Source organism: Melanotaenia boesemani, chromosome 22, assembly GCF_017639745.1.
Source record: "Melanotaenia boesemani isolate fMelBoe1 chromosome 22, fMelBoe1.pri, whole genome shotgun sequence".
Taxonomy (NCBI): Eukaryota; Metazoa; Chordata; class Actinopteri; order Atheriniformes; family Melanotaeniidae; genus Melanotaenia; species Melanotaenia boesemani.
The window spans coordinates 13173673-13193019 of NC_055703.1; the positions used below are offsets into that span (position 1 = coordinate 13173673).

At 38.3% G+C, this 19347-nt stretch overlaps 2 protein-coding genes across 2 annotated transcripts; both read right to left on the minus strand.

The window, feature by feature from the left end:
* Positions 1–100: 100 nt before the first annotated feature.
* Positions 101–15889, minus strand: sec63 (SEC63 homolog, protein translocation regulator). Its single transcript, XM_041975270.1, has 20 exons — positions 15627–15889; positions 14933–15032; positions 13817–13931; positions 13476–13588; positions 13289–13350; positions 12857–12915; positions 12627–12677; positions 12390–12498; positions 12150–12244; positions 11634–11766; positions 10420–10512; positions 10196–10341; positions 9457–9604; positions 9137–9219; positions 8883–8951; positions 8624–8779; positions 8350–8532; positions 8016–8216; positions 5009–5113; positions 101–2448 (listed from the first exon to the last, which is right to left on the minus strand). Exons 1-20 carry the CDS (start codon positions 15748–15750, stop codon positions 2308–2310), a joined length of 2286 nt encoding a protein of 761 aa, XP_041831204.1. The 5' UTR covers positions 15751–15889; the 3' UTR covers positions 101–2307.
* Positions 15890–16628: 739 nt separating this feature from the next.
* On the minus strand, positions 16629–18988 carry iyd (iodotyrosine deiodinase). Its single transcript, XM_041976626.1, has 6 exons — positions 18679–18988; positions 17944–18141; positions 17647–17806; positions 17375–17531; positions 16972–17197; positions 16629–16825 (listed from the first exon to the last, which is right to left on the minus strand). Exons 1-5 carry the CDS (start codon positions 18875–18877, stop codon positions 17015–17017), a joined length of 897 nt encoding a protein of 298 aa, XP_041832560.1. The 5' UTR covers positions 18878–18988; the 3' UTR covers positions 16629–16825; positions 16972–17014.
* Positions 18989–19347: the final 359 nt, after the last annotated feature.

A 19347-nucleotide genomic window follows, 5' to 3' on the forward strand; every position in this document is an offset into this window, starting at 1 on the left:
TCCCTTTTGTCATGAGATCACCTCTTTAACTGTAATACATCAGTAACTAACTCAGGCTGCCAATCATACTTTGCAATAAAGTGAAAACAAAATAGGCCACTTCATTTAAAAGTTTTTATTTGAAATGATTTTAAATACAAATAATATATTGTTTCCATTTACAATGACAGTTCCTTTGTAAACAAAAGTGGCAGATCGATAGTCATTTGGGTAGTTGCTTGTCCAAACTGAGGCGGCCGGCTGGCCAATCACCTGGATAAGGTCGGTCATGGGAGAGATGGTGTGGTATCTCACCTCACTGCAGTTATCTGTTTTTTTTTCCCCACACAGCATTAATCGCTGATGCTACATTCTATTGCAGAGCCATAATACTCAGAATGTTAACATTAGCACATACCTGCTCTGAACAGGTACAGGAGGGTATAGTTTAAATGAGTGTGCACATTGTTGGGAGAGCATGCCCTCAAATATTCAAACTTGAATCTCTCCCACTAACATTATGCGCTGCAAGAAAATTAACTGTACAGAAATTCATCATGAAAGGTTACGTATTGATGTAAAATCTCAAACTATAGAGTCATTGACACAGTGAGATCCCACAGAGCTACACAAGGAAGCTCTGAACCCCCCCTCCCAATAATCTAACATGTAAAAATCAAGGTTAGAACGCAACAAAACAAAACTTGTGTTACATTTAACTACTTCTTAATAAAACAAAAAAGAAAAAAAAACTTTAAATCTAAGGGAGGTAAGATTTTTGCTCACCCAGAACAACTTTGCATTTTTCTGATGGAAAAATAAATTTCCATCACAAAATTAAGCCTGTTCTGATGACGATTAGGAAGAAAAGGTGCTTGAGAAAGTCTGCTTAGTCTCACACAACTACTTATTTTCAACAGGTCTTTGTTCAGGATAGTTCTCAGATTGCAAACATCATGTTTGGCAGGGATCAATTACTCAAATCCCCAAAACAGTCAATTTTCACATAAAACTGCAAAATGACTGTTCACACTGAATGTTTTCGGATGGCAAGACGAATGATATGTATCCCCATGATTGAGAAGCTATAGATTACTATGAAAACACAAACTCTAAATGGAAGCAAACACTTCAGTTTTTACCAAACAAAAACAAAAGAAATTTATATATATATATATATATATATATATGTATATATATATATATGCTTTCCAAGCAACCACTGGTGCATGGCACCCAAGGACTTGTGTGTTGTAGTATTTCAGTTTCAGTATTCATAAGGCCTTTTTTGGACAAAAAGTATACACTGGAATGTGCTACAATTGTTTAAAAAGAGAAAAAAAAACCTGAAAATAAATGGATCTTAGCCTCTTAAAAGGACTGAACACTCATAAATTTTATGTATTAAATGAAGAGTATTCACAAGTCAATCATATTTTAACACTGCAAGTTCTCTTGTCGCCCCAAGCTACACTCCAGGTCTCAATTCATGTTGTAAATCCACCAATGGTTAAAACATACAAGTCACAGGGGCAGAACAGGCATCATTAACGGGACCACTTTGTAATCATCTCTCTGTTGACATTTCCTTCATTATACAGGAAGTACAAGTGAAAGGCAGGTGTAACAGAAAAAAAGATGACAAAAAGGAAATTAATAATAATCTGTGCAAGAGAAGAAACCATCCTAAAAGTTGACTCAAAACTTCCAAAAAGAAGAGTGCTCAAGCTCAAACTTGTGCAGAATAAGTGTACACTAGAAAGTATCATTGGTGTGGAAAACATCGGAGCAGAGTGATTTTAAAAGCAGGAGCGATAGTGATGGTATGATTTCCATACGGAGGTCGGTTGTTTGTGTTAATCTTGGAAATGGAATTAGCCAATTTACATCCACTCTCCCAATCAATTAAAAAAAAAAAGAGCCCATAATATAATAGGTCCTCCAGTCCACAGTGTGTCCATCTTTCATACCTGTACAAAGACATACTACATTACACATACACACACTCACATGCACACCCACACACACACACACACCCAGGCCGGTTAGTATTCACAGAATTCTTTTCCACCAGCAGCGGAAAGTGAATGAAAAGTCTCTGTAAAAAAGAGGAAAACAGGGGAGGGGTCACAGTTCATGATATTGTAAAGGTGGGATGGTTGAGGGCTTTGTGAGTAGAAACTCCTCCCAGTGATTTTATTGTGTGTTTGTTTGTTTGTGGCAGGCATGACTGCGCTGTTCCTCGTCACTAGTGGATGGGTGGCCAGTCTGAGAAAGAAAGGGAAGGGGGTGAGAAGGTGGGGGGCTGAGTGTGTACGTCTAACGCATTCAGTCGTTGTCTTCATCATCGTCGTCGTCACTTTCCTCGATGCCGTCGCTGTCTTCCTGCTCCTCGTCCTCCTCCTCCGTGTCAGGGATGTCCCACTGTGGATGGTTGTCCAGCATGGCCTTCGCCTCGTGGACTTCCAGCTGGGAAAAAACAAGACAGACGTTTTTAGTGCAGCATACTGGCGCATTTTATAGCGGCAGTTTAAAATTCAACAGGTAACTTTTGGACCTCTACAATCTTTTTTCCAGGCATCATCAAAACATGCTGAATTAAAGGTGCATCACTGTAAATACTGTCATTGCAGAGTACTTTGTGAAGAATAAATAACATAAATAAAATTATATTCAGTAGCCTCTGCAACTGAAACATTTTTGCATTTTTAATTGCATTTCAATTCAAAACAGTAGAAAAAGAAATAGAAAACATCCCTGGCCAAAATTAAACAGACCTAAAGTGAAAGTGCCATTGTAAGTACAGTTGTGTTCAAAATAATAGCAGTCCAACATGAATAACCTGTTTTTGGTAGAAATTATATTACTGCATGGCAAATAATCTACCAGTTGCTGTAGTGGGGTCTTAGAAAACCAACAGAGCCAACATTCATGATATGCATGCTCCTGAGTTTGTGTAATTGAATAATGAATTGAAGGGGCTTGTTCCAAATAATAGCAGTGTGGATTTCAATTAGTGAAGTCATTCAATCTGTGATTGAAAACAGGTGTCAATCAGGTGGCCCTTATTTAAGGATGAAGCCAGCACATGTTGCTCATGCATTTCTCTCTGAAAACCTGAGAAAAATGGGTCGTTCCAGACATTGTTCAGAAGAAAAGCGTACTTTGATAAAAAAGTTGATTAATGAAGGGAAAACGTATAAAGAAGTGCAGAAAATGATGGGCTGCTCGGCTAAAATGATCTCCAATGCTTTAAAATGGAAAGCAAAACCAGAGACACGTGGAAGAAAACGGAAGACTACCATTCGAATGGATCGAAGAATAGCCAGAATGGTGAAAACTCAGCCAATGATCAGCTCCAGGATGATCAAAGACAGTCTGAAGTTACCTGTGAGTACTGTGACAATTAGAAGACGCCTGTGTGAAGCTAATCTATCGGCAAGAAGCCCCCGCAAAGTCCCACTGTTACAAAAAAGACATGTGCTGAAGAGGATACAATTTGCCAAAGAACACATTGGCTGGCCAAAAGAGAAATGGAGAAACATTTTGTGGACGGATGAGAGTAAGATTGTTCTCTTTGGGTCTAAGGGCCGCAGACAGTTTGTCAGACAACCCCCAAACACTGAATTCAAGCCACAGTACACTCTGAAGACAGTGAAGCATGGTGGTGCAAGCATCATGATCTGGGGATGTTTCTCTTACTATGGTGTCGGGCCTATTTATCGCATACCAGGGATCATGGATCAGTTTGGATACATCAAAATACTTGAAGAGGTCATGTTGCCTTATGCTGAAGAGGAAATGCCCTTGAAATGGGTGTTTCAACAAGACAACGACCCCAAACACACCAGTAAGCGAGCAGCAGCTTGGTTCCAGAACAACAAAATTAAAGTCATGGAGTGGCCAGCCCAATCCCCGGACCTTAATCCGATAGAAAACTTGTGGGGTGACATTAAAAATGCTGTTTCTGAGGCAAAACCAAGAAATGCAAAGGAATTATGGGACGTTGTCAAATTATCCTGGGTTGGAATCCCTGTTGACAGATGCCAGAAGTTGGTTGACTCCATGCAACACAGATGTGAAGCGGTTCTCAGAAACTGTGGCTATACAACTAAATATTAGTTTAGTGATTCATAGGAATGCTGAATCCTGGATATTTTTCATTTCATACAGTAAATATTTGAGTTTGTAAAGTAAAATGCAGACACTGCTATTTTTTTGAACAGCCCAATGTTCATTTTTCTTCATTTTCTGTAACATAATTAAAGAAATGTCTGCTTTTTCTTCATGTTTTGATTTAGAATATAATGTGCAGTGTTACCAATGCATGGAAATAAAAACTATTATAAGGACCTTGGGCTTAACTCAATTTTTTAACCTGACTGCTATTATTTTGAACACAACTGTACTTCACTCTAACAGCTCTGGCTGTTCTCTAATCAAGAGTCTACAACATGTTAGAGTACTTTTAACTTTTTAAGAGTTTTCGTTCACACTCTTCATTAATAGGCATCGATACCTGACTGTAAGCTGGGGGAGGGGGACCTGGGGCACAACCCGCTACTCATTTCAGTCCTACAAGGGCTGCAATCGAGCAGGATTTCCATGTATCCCTGCTCCAACACACCTGACTCAAATGAATGAGTCATTGTGATAGGCTCCATTTAATTTGATTCAGGTGTGTTTAAGCAGGAACACAATGAAAACCCGCTGGATTGCAGCTCTTATACGACCAAACTGAGTAGCCCTGGAACAGAGTAAACATACACGCTTTCACATGATTCTCCAAAAGACTACAAACACTAGAAAAAAGTCTCTAGACAGCTCAGTAGTTACTTATTTAAAAAAAAAAAAAAAAAAAAAAAAAAAAAGAATCACTAAAGGAGTCTGAAAACTCTCTAAACATAACACTAAAATCACTAAGCTGGCAACACTGAACATGGCTGAAGAACTGTAGCGCAGCATCATTTTACAGCAAGTGGGGGAAAAAAATCACTTGAAAATCACAAACAAACACATTTCTGGTCACCTTAAGTGGTTTGATCTGGTCCAGTCCCAGGTAGGAATCAGAACGGAGGATAACAGAGTACTGGTAGTTGCCTGTTTTGGAAGGGGCAGGAAATTTGAGCTCCACCTGAAAAACACAAGCATATTCCCTTTATTTAACCTGACCAAATTCTCCCAGTTATTTATTTTTCTTGCAGGAAAAGTTAGTGCATACTTTGTGAGATTCATTTTTTTTAAGAAATATATAAATAAATAAATAAATATTTAACTTTTAACTTAGTATGTAAATAAACTCAAACACACCATCGGTCCAAATTAAGTTATCTTTTATGAAACACTAATGAACTGGTTGGAGCTCTTTCTTCAAGTAAGTGCAAATTTGCCTCTTGTCTCATCTCTTGCTCTGTCATGGTTCCGCTTTCTTTTCCTTGCCTCCAAAAATGTCATCTTGGATTTCTTTGCCGACTCTTTCATGGTGCATGTTCAAAACATGCCAGCATGTTGATATCCAGTTTCTGGCATGTAATGTGGTGCTTTAACACAAAGTGCAGCTGTCATGTGATTCCCAGGATTTGGGTAAATAAAGAAAAAAAAAAAGAAAAGTGAAGTGCAGTTTCTCAGTCTAAGGATGCTCTAGGAAAATGACAGCTCCTGGAATGTGCATACTAAGGCCCTGTTTACATCACGTCGCTGAGACAGTAAAATACAAAAGTTTGGTTGGTTTCTGGCTCTCGTATGCACAGTAACAGAGTTTTGGGTGGACAAAATCGCAAAGATTTGACAACAGCTTCCAGTTGAAATTTTCTTGAAACGCAGGGCAAGTCGTGTTAGTGTAAACTGGAAGTTGAATCTTTTGGCGATGATGACATATTTCATGTCATCCTGAACTTGCGCACTCAACACAACAAGAATGGCAGACCTCTGTGTCATCTTTGTGCTCTTTCTAATTTAGCTGGTTTGTTGAAGCACAACTTTTTTCTGGTATTTCTGCCGTCAGCGAAGATGCAGAGGTTACACATGCCAGATGTTTGAGTTTCATTTCAAACAACCCAACTGATGATAAAAGGAGTTTAATTTTAACCACCTCAGAAGCTCAAACGCACACTGATCCATGTAAAAAAATCCAATGGATATTTAACTTCTCCTGGTTCTTGTAGGCATCACACAGCATACCGACTTGAACTATTACAGAGAGACATAACTGGGCTGAAGATCTGGTAAATGTCTGGTAAAGGAGTGTGGAGTTGAGCAAAAGAACGGGTTTCTCAACATTATTCATAACAAAAAAATGTTCTATTAGATTCAAGTCAGACAAGATACTCCCAATGATCACAGGGCTTCTTTTCATTGCATTTAACAAAGTTAAAATTTTCCTATTTGTACCGAAGACAGACAAGCAAGTTTTTTTTTTTCCTTGGACACCATCCACAGGGTGTGATATTATGTAGCCGTCTTTACACCGTGTATTTTATATTTTTCAAAGCCACATTTTTAATGCTGTCATGTTTAATTAGGGCAATCACTGCAGCAATCATTGGAGAGATGGAACACATTTACCTCCCTCCTGAGTACAGCTGCAACTTTTAAAGATTTCATCCTCATGAACACTAACACCAGCAATTCTTGTCTGGAGCCACAATACAGGCATGCCAACAGACACGGCCCAAAGCTCCTTTCATTTCATAAAAATCTTTGACAATCACAGGCTTACTCAGCTGTGCATGAGCAGTTACACTTTTCTTCTAATGAGTTTCAATTATGGGACATGCATTTCCAATAAAGCATTTCTCAAGTATTTGTTCTTAACTGTTAATTAGAGGAAATAATTAACTTGTCAATAAAGAAATATGGCAGAAGCTGCTGGGAGATATATTGTTATACTGCACAGGCATATTCTCCTTTCTGTTACAAAACACATCTCTGTTGGCTCATCATTGTTTCATTGTAGTGTTGGATTAAATCATATTGTGATACCACACTGTAGCTTTCTAATAACAAAAATAATTGTCCACTTATAAAGAAACATGGTGGCATTCAACAAGCTCACCCCTACAAATCACCTCTCAGCACAAGGGTGCAGTGAGATAGGTAATCACAAGTTAACCAACACATGATGACAGGGCCCAACTGTAAATACTAGACCAAGGCTACCTCAGGCTATGATTACTACATTGTGCAATTACATTAAGTAAATATCTCATTATCTACACAATGAGACTAATTATTCAGCGTGAGATCGGAGAATGACTGATAAACATAGCTGCCATTAATTGCCATTTCTTATTGATAATGCAGTCTTTTCACCTTTATAAAAGCACCTCTGCCACACAGGCAGCATGTAAGCAGTCACACAACACAAACAGCACAGGAAACTGTTAAAAGCGACAGGCTACTTGAGACGCTGTGACCCATCAAGCATGAAAACGGGGGTGTGGCACCTCATCTAGATTACGTTCCTTCGAACTAGTGACAGCTGGTCATGCAGACTTACACAGGGCTCTCATTAAGCTTTTACCTTTCTGTCAATCTGTGCTGTTACTGGAGAATTTTGAAAATGTGTGCAAAAATAAGAACACATACAAAAAACTCTGAGGGAATAATGACAAGTCCAAAGGGTTGCCTAGCAACAAGATTTGTGAAGGGTTATACTGCACAAGAAACAAGCAATGTGTACAGACAATAACTTAAGACCTTCGTATGATGGATTACTTTACAACCCACAGAATACCATCTTGGTATTTTAATATAGCACAAAGAAAATATGTAAAACTGCAACTGCAAAAATCTGAAAAGAGAAGCTTATATTGATATTCAACAGATTGTTAGAATGAATCATTTTCAGCACATCACTGCAAACTGTTAATATTGTAATGCTGTGAGATTGTTGGTGGAAAAGTCCATGTAATTTAAAAAATATGTGGGATGATGGATTTTATCTTTTGCCTTTGTGGCATTTTAAAGAATCAAAATATTCATTAAAACATGCAGAACATTTTCTTTGTGAAACCCTAAAACAAGTATAGTCCCACCTCCTCTGTGTCTTTTAGTGTGCAGACGTGGTAGGGCATGGAGACGAGGGTCTGGTCTCGGCGGTCCGCAATGTAGAGCCACCACCACTCTTGCTTCTCTTCGGGGAAGTAAAGGCTGTAGGCCGGATGTGTGATCTTTGACTTGGTTTCTAGCAGTGCACGCTCACGGCGTTGGATGCTCTGCTGCAACGCCTCCCACTCCTGATGGGTTGGAAAGAGGTGGGTTAAGTTGAGTGCAAGCAGTGTGTCCTGACCTTTTATTTTCAGGGCAAGGGTTACCTACTGAGCAGTTTAAAAATTTTTTGATTCGTGCAGCCATAAAAAGTTCCCTTACCTCCTCATCATCACCAGCCATCTCATCCACCTCTGTGTCACTCTGTTTGTCGCTGTCTTCGTCTCTCTCACTGGGAGAATCCTTGTTGGCTTCACCCTCTTCTGACTCGCTGCCTTTGTCTGAGCCTTCGTCTTCTTCCTCCTTTGCTGGTGCTGATGTTGATGATGTCAGTTTCTCAATTTCCTGAGAGACAAACATTTACAAATACATATGAGCAGTGACATTCAATGTGTTTAAATGAGTCACCCAGCAAGTAATAAGACAGGATTCTTACATTTCCTGCCACGTTGCCATTAGCCTGCTTGGTTTTGGCAGGAGCGGGAGTTGCCTTCTTCTTGGTTAATTTTTTCTTCTTGGACTTGGCTGTCTTCTTAGCCCCTTTATTTTTGTTCTGCCACACTTTGGTTTTGGCTTTACTCGTGTCTGCTTGCTTTATGCAAAACAAACAAAAAAAAGAAACCATGTACTATGACATTTCTAAACTGTGACTGATCCGAGTATTTTTTGTGTGTGTGTGTGTGTGTTGTCCTCACTGCTTCCTCTGTATGAGCCGCTTCTTCTCCTTGACATGGTAATGCCTCCTGCTCTTTTTCAAACATATCCTACATAAACAGTAAATGAATGAGAAGTTCAGCGATACTTTCCAACAATAAAAAAAGTAAACAGCACACTCTAGTGGGCATACAAAGAACCTGGATAAATAAATTTCTTTCATGCTCAAAAGAAATATCTTTGTAGTAAATTACTGAAATGTCAAATTACGTCAGCATTCAGATTCAATACTTACTGACATCCGCTTTCTGGTTAACGTGACAGTCACTGTGACAATTGAGCCCACGGTGATGTTATTACTGTCCTCATCATCAAGAACTGCAAAGGCACACAGAGAGAAAAAAGTAATATAATCAAAACCATGTTCACAAGTTCAAATGTGTAGACTTTTGCAATGACTTTCTAACCGCACGCTGTTAAAAAAAAGCATTTATCTATCACCTAGTTCATCAGCCAACCCGCCCAACCACAGAAACACAAAAATAGAGTAGTACAGACACAGAGGCGCAGACTAGGGTCTCCACACAAAGGGTGTCTCTTTCTTGAAGGACTCACCCTGAAGTTTGGTCTCCATGATGATGTGAGGAAAGCTGCCCAGCACAGCCATGACCTCATCATACTTCTCCTCACCCAGGAAACGCAGCATGTTGCGTCTGTCTGAGTCCTTCAGACTCACCAGGTCCTGCAGGGTTCGCACCTTATACTAAAAAATGACAAGATGAAGATGGCAGGAAAAGAATTTATTACCTGTTAATCACCAAACAATTCATGTCTATTACATCATATAACTAGGACAGTCACTGTTTTGATAAGGCGATTCGTTCCAGAAGGGTTTTGCCTGCAAGTATTCTCCATATTTGTAGCAAACAACAGGATATTATCAGCGTATTGGTATGTCTGAAGGCAACTGGGAACTTTTTTAAATATCCTACCACTTAGAAATCAATAAAAGTGGTGAATTTCTTACTTTGTCAGTAAAGTCCTTAAATGCTAAATGTGTATTTTATGTCATTTCCCAAAAAGGCAGCTATAACTTTTACTTGTTCTATTACATAGATCATGTTCATCAAGCAGAAATTATTCAAATCTGAAGGCAAATCATGTTTTTTTTTTTTTTTACCACTGCATGTATCATAAGTATTGAAGTAAAAAAAAAAAAAAAAAAGGAAAATGTCATTTCTACATTCACTTTTCCACTTCTGATCAAATCAGTTGAAATATTATCTCACACAACTAATCAAATATTGAACTGAATTAAAGAGTTTTAGCCTTAGTGCACACACTCTGAACATACCTTCTTAGAAATGCAGTAGCGGAGATGCTCCTCCTCAAAATGAGGCAGTTGCAGCAGTGGTGACTTGGACTCCTGCAGGCCCTGCACCAGCATCTGTGTCAGCTTCATACAGTTCTCGATGGTAACCAGTCGAGGAGCGTGGAAACCTGGAGAGAGGCATCATGATGTTTACAGCACTGAAGGGGAGAGGGGAGTAGCAGTTCGAAGCAACAACGTGTGTGTACCTCCTCTGCTGTTGGCCATCATGGTCAGCTGACAGCCCACATTGATCATCTCCTGGAGGAGAGCTGGACTCTTCCTCACCACAAACCTCTGATCTGGAACAAAAATCACACAAAACAGGTTTTGAAAAATCACATTTACATCCTGTTAAAATCTGAATAAAGAAGCATTATTCAATTCTAAATCTTTTTAAAGATAGCATTGTTGTTAAACTACCATTACTGATTCACCCTTATGGAAGTCAAAGTTCAAAATAAATAAAAAAAAAAAGAAAAATAACTAGCCAGCTGAATATGGACATCATCTCTACACAGGAATATAAACATTGAAAAAAACCGATAGCATAGAAATGTGTTTGCAGCCAATATATTGAAGTCTGAAGCACCAGCTCTCTGCAGCTTTTGCTATTTTAGAATCAATATTTTGAAGATCCTGACAGACATTGCATTATATCAACATCTAAATCCAATGCAGCTGACAAGAGGGTGAGTAAATAATCACAGCACTTTGGATTTAACTAAACTATAGGTTTCATGTGTGATTCTTTTAAAGCAGAGAATCTCAGATAAAGTGGTAAAACGTTCATATTATTCTCAATGTTGTGGGACAAAATCTTCTGAAAGAAAAAATAAAAAAAAATCAACACATAATGGTGTTCTTTGTTGTTTCTTCATTCTGAGTCACTTTAGGTCAGTCCAGTATACGCCATGCAAGCACAAGCTAAGCTAAAAGCAGGAGGGGTTTTGATCTGATTAAATTAAGAAGAAATTGATCTGATGCAGAGCAGGAAGTGGGAATTATGTAAAGCTTATAAGGCCAACAGAACCCTAGTTCTGGTCTGGTAGCCTGTTCGCTCCTTCATGATTCCCACCTTCCTTGCACATAGTGTGCTCACTCTTCTGCAACTCACCACAAATCATTTTCAAACTTTGAGGCTATTTTTGGAGAAAAAATAAAAAAAATGATGCTGGTTTTGCACACTTATTAAATATTACATAGATTCCCATATGAATTAATGAACCTCTCACATATGCACACACACATGTGGAAAATGAAATGTATCTATTAATATTTTGTTTAGATAAATCAAAGTGAAGCATAACAATGATAATTTAATACATGGAGAAAATAACGTCTCCAACTTCAATTTTAGGAATTGTTTCAACTGAAAAAGGAATGAGCTATAAAAACTAAATTGTATAAATTTCAGTCTTACCTTCCTCCAACTCCTCTGACACCTCCATGCGGGCCAGGTGGGAAAGCACCAACACCCTGGCTTTCAAACTGTAAGGGTAACAGAACGGAGGTTCCTTCTTCTTCACATTGATATTTCCTAATTCACGAATCAACTGCAAGAAAGACAGGAAAGAGTCTTTGGGTCTTTAAGTTGATAAGCAAATTAAGTCTGACACATACTCCAAGAGTCTAACAGGAAAATAATAAATCAGAGTAAAAAATGTAGATTTTTTCCTCAATAACCGTGTTTCCTGTTCCCATTATATGACATAAAAAGCTTCAATGATGAGTAATCATTGTTTCTCAGAACATTTGATCCAGCGGGGTCAGAGTAAATGTGTTTTAATTCCTCAAGAAGTCATTTCCTCAAGAAAGGATGAAGAAATGAGGAATCTTAAAATTAGAACTGCTGTTCTTAACTCGCAAGTGTTTCAGCTTCACAGAGTAACACTGCATCTGCAATGAACCAGTTAACACATCGGAATGATGTTTATACCTGTGGCACTTCGATGTTGTCTGTGGGTCTTATTGTGGCTTCTTTATTGCTGCGAGGGTCGAATTCAAATGCTGCAGTTAACACCATGGTTAATCCTGAAGGATCAGAAAAACAAAAAAACACCCATTTCTACTAAAGTAATACAGCCTGTAAAAGTAAAATCATTACAATCTTGATAATCACATCAAACGCGTGTGTACTCCAACGTAGAAAGCTACAGAGAGCCAAGAGGAAACTCACGTTTCATGTTCATGTTTGGTGTCTTGTACATGAAATGCATGAAGAGCTGAGTGGTATTGATGAGGATTTGATCTCCACTGTACCGAATTGAGCGGTACCACCATGTACCCTGAAGATTGGAGGAGGGGGAAAAAAAATAAGTAAATCTGAGGAACAAAGGATCTAAAGTGAGAGATGACCTCTATTTGTTAAGACCATAGAAAACCCAGTTTGAATTAAATCATTGTAAAAACTTACCACAACAACAGGAAGGATAACCATGAAGGCAAGTCCATACACCAACAACACCTACAAAAGGAAAACCCAGCCATCAGAGGAGAGTGAGATTTAAATTTGACCTACAATAGCATGAATATGAATCCTAAACAAGCAGGTCTTTGGGTTGCTTATACAGTGTCATATTTGAATAGCTCAGAGCCAATCACAAGCAGTTAAAGCAACAATGACTTAAATTAGTAAATGTGTACCAGCATTGAGTTCTTCTGGTCAACAATCCAGGCAGGCAGGGCAATACCAAAGCTGGTGGCTAGAAAGAGACATTGACTCAACACAAAAAATCCCCCTCTTGTACTGTACACACACTGCAGTCTTTCTCCACAAACACATTACCATATTATGTAGGGAAATAAAAGTCACTTGATGCAACTGGAAAGATTTCTAATTGCATTATCTTAGAAAGTAACACATTAAAGTATTAAGATGTTCAATAGTCAATAAACGTGTATAAAGGAGTCTCGCAGTAAAAACCAATTTTACTGATTTACATCAGCTATCATGAGAACGAATGAGTTGCTGATGTTGTCAATTAATGTCTTAGTGTTTAACACGTTTATGCAAACAAACGTCTGACTCAGCATTATGATGACAGCAGGTATGTCAACACACAGAGCTTTACTCACCGCCTGGACCATCTGGGTTACCATGTATTTCCCAGTTCTGTCGCGACTGTTCATTGGTTAGACTGCAGAAGAGGACAAAAATGTTTATAAATTCATTACAAATGCAAACCTTTTGGAAGCAGCCAAAAATCATCCATGAGTAAAATCTTGCTGACTAGTTTAAACCCCAAAGCAAAATGATTCTTACGCAGCATAGGCTTTGGTAATTTTCAGGAATGTGGCCTCATCACCACCTTTGTCAGGGTGGAACTTCAGCAACAGTATACGGTATTGCTTCTTAATTTCTGCAAGCGATGCACCCTGGAGAAAAACAAATAAAATTAAAGCAACTATTGACCACAGCGTGCATCATATGATACATTATACAGATGTAATAAGGTTCATCTTAAAGAAAACTTATCAGAAGCGTAAAAAGATTATAACATTAAAATCTTAAGTAAAATATGGTTAGTATATCTTGATATAACTTCATAAAGAAAAAAAAGAAAGAAAAATAACATATCAGGACATCTGTGACAATCTCTTTACCGGGTCCAAGTTGAGGACTTCATATGGATTGTATTCTTGGTACTCTCTGTCCAACTTGGACACCTTGTAGGCTAGAAGTAGGAACACAGCCCACCCAAACAGCAAGGCTGCTTTCCTGAAATCATTTACACACACAAAGAGGGGAAAAATCTCAATCTAGCAATCGTGTCTCTTTTTATAGAAAGATTTTCACACCGTGGCTTGCAATCACACCTATCTGGAAACCTGTCATACAACATTTTAAGACACAATCAATCATTTTTTTCGTAATCTGTAAGCAAGACCATCTCAATCCACTGTATACAAACAGAAGGGCAAGTTAATATACTGTTTGGTATTTATACAAGAAAATTGAACATGTTTCCATGACATTAACATAAAATAAATAAAGAGTGGCCTGTGCTGGAGCATCTGTTGCCATGACAACATTTCACTAGCCTCAGTTGTCTGAGTAGCTCAACTGAAAAGATACAGGATGTATTCCTACAATAACTATCGCAATGATGAGGTTGTTAGGGGGAAACAGATGCTAAGATTTTGAGAAGCAGCTGTTTTGATTCAACCATCCTGATAATCATGCTGTGCATTTTCTTTTTTTTTTTTTTTAACCAGCTTCACTCTCAAATGCAGCCCTGCAAGAGGGGGATTTATGTTTTATTTTGGATTGTAAACAGCGGAAGCTGGTGTGGTCACAGACTGAGAGTGGACAGGGGGCGTATGAAGACAAACAGCTGAAAAGCTGTTATAAACCACACAGAGAATAAAAAGCTCTGAGAAAAGTTGGAGATGTTGAAAGACATGTAAGGCTGTGCAACAGCATGTTTATAGCAAGGATGACACATGAAGGCAAGATAAAGGGGTTATTTGGACCCTCTATCTTGAACTGAAGCACTCTTCCTCAAAGATACACGTAAACCTGAGTCTGAATACATTATGTGGACCATGGCCTGTCCAACTCAAACAAGAGCGCCAACATCTTATTACTGCTCCAACTACAAAGGGAAGAGTGAGCTTTCTCAGAGAAATCCAGTTGAAACTCTATGAGTAGTTGGTGTAATCATGCACATTTACACAATACCGCAAAACAAGCAAAGAGTTCAGGTTGACTGGACTCACTTTAGTGTTGGGACTATGCTCTGTTGTGACTTCATAAGCCGGAGCCGATACCACAGACACCTGCCATGTACCCTTCGAAGGCTCTTGAGACGCAGTTGTTCTGGACAGAGGAAAGACAGAGGGGTTACTGACAAATCAGGACTATTTGAGCAATATGAATGACAACTTCAGTTAAGTTGAATCTTATGATATAATCTGGAACATCAAACTATATTAATATAACGGACATTTTGATTAATAACTAATAGCGATTATTCATTTCACCAGACCATTTAAGTCAGCTTTGCTGGACTAAGGTACAGAAAGCAGCATCATGATAAGAACATATCAGAATGAGATCTAAAAAGCACAAGGGCAAACTTGAGAACCCGTGAGAGTGACGCTGGTTTTGGATGTTGGAGCATCAGTTTAACTAGCCAAAACTTAGACTTAGATAGCTAAAGGTTTCTGAGGAAAACTTATCGGGAATCAATTGGTTTTCAATTAAGCTTTGAATAGTATAACAGGCGTGGACATCATCTTCCACTGACATAATGGTACATCGATGTCTTTGACTGTGGGATTGTGCTCCCAGATGCAGAGTAACAACACACCAGCTGGTGATAATTTACAAGCCAATATGTTAGCAAAACACTTTATGTTCTACTAGCTTAGGATAGTTCGTTAGCTAAGTTAGCGCTGAGCCAGGCCTTACCAACATTCTGATCCCGCGGCCAGAGATAATATGTAGCCGGGATCACAATGAGTCCGACGAAGGACGTTAGGAAATAGAAAAAGGTGTTGCCGCTGTCATCATACTGGAACTGTTGCCCGGCCATTTCGTAGCGGCGCTTGGGTCGCTCTTCTTCCCCACCGCTACGCTTCCCCCTTCAGACCCAATGTGTAACACTTGACAGACCGTTAGCTAGCAACTAGCATCCAGCCAAGAAAGCTCGATGCATCGGGTGTACGTGGTGTACGCCTGCGCAATGTGGTTTCTCTGCTTCTTCTGTTGGGTTCCCAACGCCTGGTAGAGATTACACTGACCTCTAGTGGTGGCACTAGAGATAGAACTGAAAAAAAAACATGGGATAATGGAAGTTTTACATTTGACCGATGAAGGATATTTAAATAAACTACCAGTTTTCTTTTCAAATGCCAGTTAAATTCATTATATTTTCAGGACTCTTTAATAATAACTAATTCATAGTACCTAACTTGTATATTAAAATATAGTTGATAAACCTTCAAATACTAAATAAACAAATGAATAAATAAACTAATGAAAGATTAAACACACACACACACACACACACACACACACACACACACACACATATATATATATATATATATATATATATATATATATATATATATATATATATATATATATATATATATATATATATATATATATGGACACATAAAATGAAATATTAAGTCTCATCTGTGACTAATTTATCAGCAAAATACAGTAATAATCTTAAATATGGCGTTCTTTGTGATTTATACATCAGTCATAGTAGCCATTTTATCTAAATAATGAATCTGTAGCCTATAAAAAAAAAAAACAAATCAAAATAAGGAAACTTGTTTCACAGAAACTAAGTGTGTTCATATTTTTAAGTAATAAACTGTCAAAGACAAGGTGAATATTTTTAGGGTAAGAGGCAATATGAGTGTCAGGGTCAACAAAAATCCAATCCAGACTCAGTGTAAAATGGGCAGAAAAATCCCAGCATGATTGCTTTATTGATAAAAGAAAAACAAAAGAAAAAAAACAACAATATCATGGTTTGATTCTAAGATATTTTTCAAAGAGTGACAATATACAGCAAGATAAAACACATATAAATTTGTGCAGATCTAAAGACCTCATCACAGCTGTTTGTGCCTTTAAAAGAATAAAAAATTATGAATTTCAGGCATTATTATGTGAATTAAAACAAATATATGCAGTGAACACCAACTTAAAAATGAAACAGCATTTAATTCTTGGCTGATGTTGGTAGCAGTTTTTCTTTTTTTTTTTTTTTTTTGGAAAAAAATGTATTCTGATTTTTCTTTTTGTTTTCTTTTTTTTCTCTGCAACTGATGTGTTTAGATGTGCACTATAATATCATCCAGCTGCTTGCGTTTTAAGTCTGGCACTGTGGCATCAGAAGCAGGATAACCTACAGGAAGAAGCATCAGCAGCTTTTCGTTAGCTGGACGCTTAAGGAGGAGCCTGAGCTGAGGGCCACAGTTGAGGGGTGTAGTCGTCACTGTAACAAGACCCACGTTCTAAGAGGCAAATATAAAGAAAAAAGAAACTCAGATGCTTTGTCTGATGTGAGAAGACATTTGATAAAACAAAAAAAAAAGTTCAGTTAAATTCATTTTTGATGAGTTTGGGTCGATCTGCATATCAGAGTTTAACCTAAACCTCCCAGGGAATTATCTCATGGGCTTATTGCATACCTGTAAGGCAGCCAGCAGGATTCCACAGGATATGGAGACACTGATTTCATTGTAATAGTGTGTCCTTTTCTTGCCGTTTGGTAGAATCCCATAGGTCTGTTTAAAGATGAGGATCAGGTATGGAGCAACATCTAAATACTCCTTAATCCAATTTGTTCTGAAAAACAAATATTTAATTTCAAGCTGTAAACAGGCTTTACTGAGAACAAAACAACTAGAAAGAAGTTTGGGAATCTAATGTTACCAGAAATTAGACTATGGAAGATGTTTACCTTAATTTAGCCAAATCTTGAACCCACTTATCCCCCATCCTCTGGCGGTAGTTCATCTCTTCTTCCTCCTCCACTATCAGCCTAATTTGATGCTTTGTCTCTGGATCTGACACCACAACAAACGTCCAGGGCTCTGTGTGTGCTCCACTAGGTGCAGTACCTAAAAAAGAGGAACCACAGGTAGATGAGTAAATACACAAGAAAGGGGGAAAAAATAAAAAGCTTCCAGACATAATTATATCTTTTGCTCCATATGTGTAAAATAAATTTAAATTTGCTTATGAAAAGATTTCTTGCCTGCAGTGAGAATAACATGATCGATGACTTCTCTTGGGACTGGCGCTGGACTGATGAATCGTACAGACCTTCGCTGGTTCATCAAGATGTAAAAACTCTTGGATCTCTGCAGCATTGTCTCCTCGCAGTAACAAGGTGGTGAGTAGGGCACATGTGCAAGATCCTCCTCCTCATTACTGTCCACCCACTCGTCATCATCTAAGAAGGAACAAACATGGGCAAAAACAGTAACCTGTGGGAAGCTTTTGATACTCAAAATTGCTTTGTGTAAGTAAAGTTATATGAAAGAAATCCTGACTGTTGAAAGAAAATTATATGCTATTTTTTACAACGGCATGAATAATTTTCTGTTTTGCTAGTTACATCAGACACAATTGTTTTCTCTGACCGAACACAAGAATACAAATCTTGTTTATAATGTTTCCTTAAATAAAAGATTGTGGGACAGCTTCCTTCCATGCCTGATCAGTAATTCAGGTTCATCTTCATTTGGTGAGGTCTCATAAAAGTATCATTATTCCTCAAGATATCTTTTGAATGCAACCAAAAACTAACACCCTTTTAATAAAAAAAAATAAAAAAAAATACGAAAAACTACTGAAAAGTGCTTAAAATGTTATAAAGTGTAAGCAAAGTTACAAGGCCTCCTGTTGCGTAACACTTGCAGCTCTATCAGTCGACTTACAGCCAGCAAAGAAAAAATTCAGCCCAAACATGTCCCAGCTTAACTCTCACCTCTTCCACCAGTTGTGATCTCTGTATCATCCTGTAAGTCCTGATCCACCCACGGTCTGAAGTCCGACTTTGACGCCCTTTTATTTTTGCCCTTGGCTGTGGAGTTGGCCTCAGTCTTCTGAGATTTCACCAGCATGAAACCTACCACCAGGCACAGGATCACCGCTAGGACGGGCGTAAGGAAGGACAGGAGAGCCATGACTGTCTGAGCGTTTAGAAGAGCTACAGTCACTGCACAGCTGAGTTGGCCAATAAACCTTAACTGAGTGCCAACCTGATAAACAAAGCACTACTGTTATCTAATGTGGACCTTAATGCTGAGTCAGCGTCTGCAAAGCACATGAACAAAACATCTTCCTGCAAAAGGTGAAAAAGAAAACAGGGTTGTTCTCAAGGTAACCAGATCAAAATGAAACAGATTCACGTCTGTGTTACAAAGTCCTGCTTTGTAGTTAATATTCCACTTGTTTCAGGCTCAAGCATTCTTGGACTGAGAACTCAGTGGACTCAGGAGCAGAGCTTTCTCTAGGGGGGCTGTGAAATTCCCCACAAAAAAACTGCCTTTGAACTAAATACACTTTCTGTAAAGGGTGTCAAACTTATTACCATTCAATTGTGGAAAACACTGGAAAAATGTATCACTTTTGTTCACTTCAGCCAACTGATTGC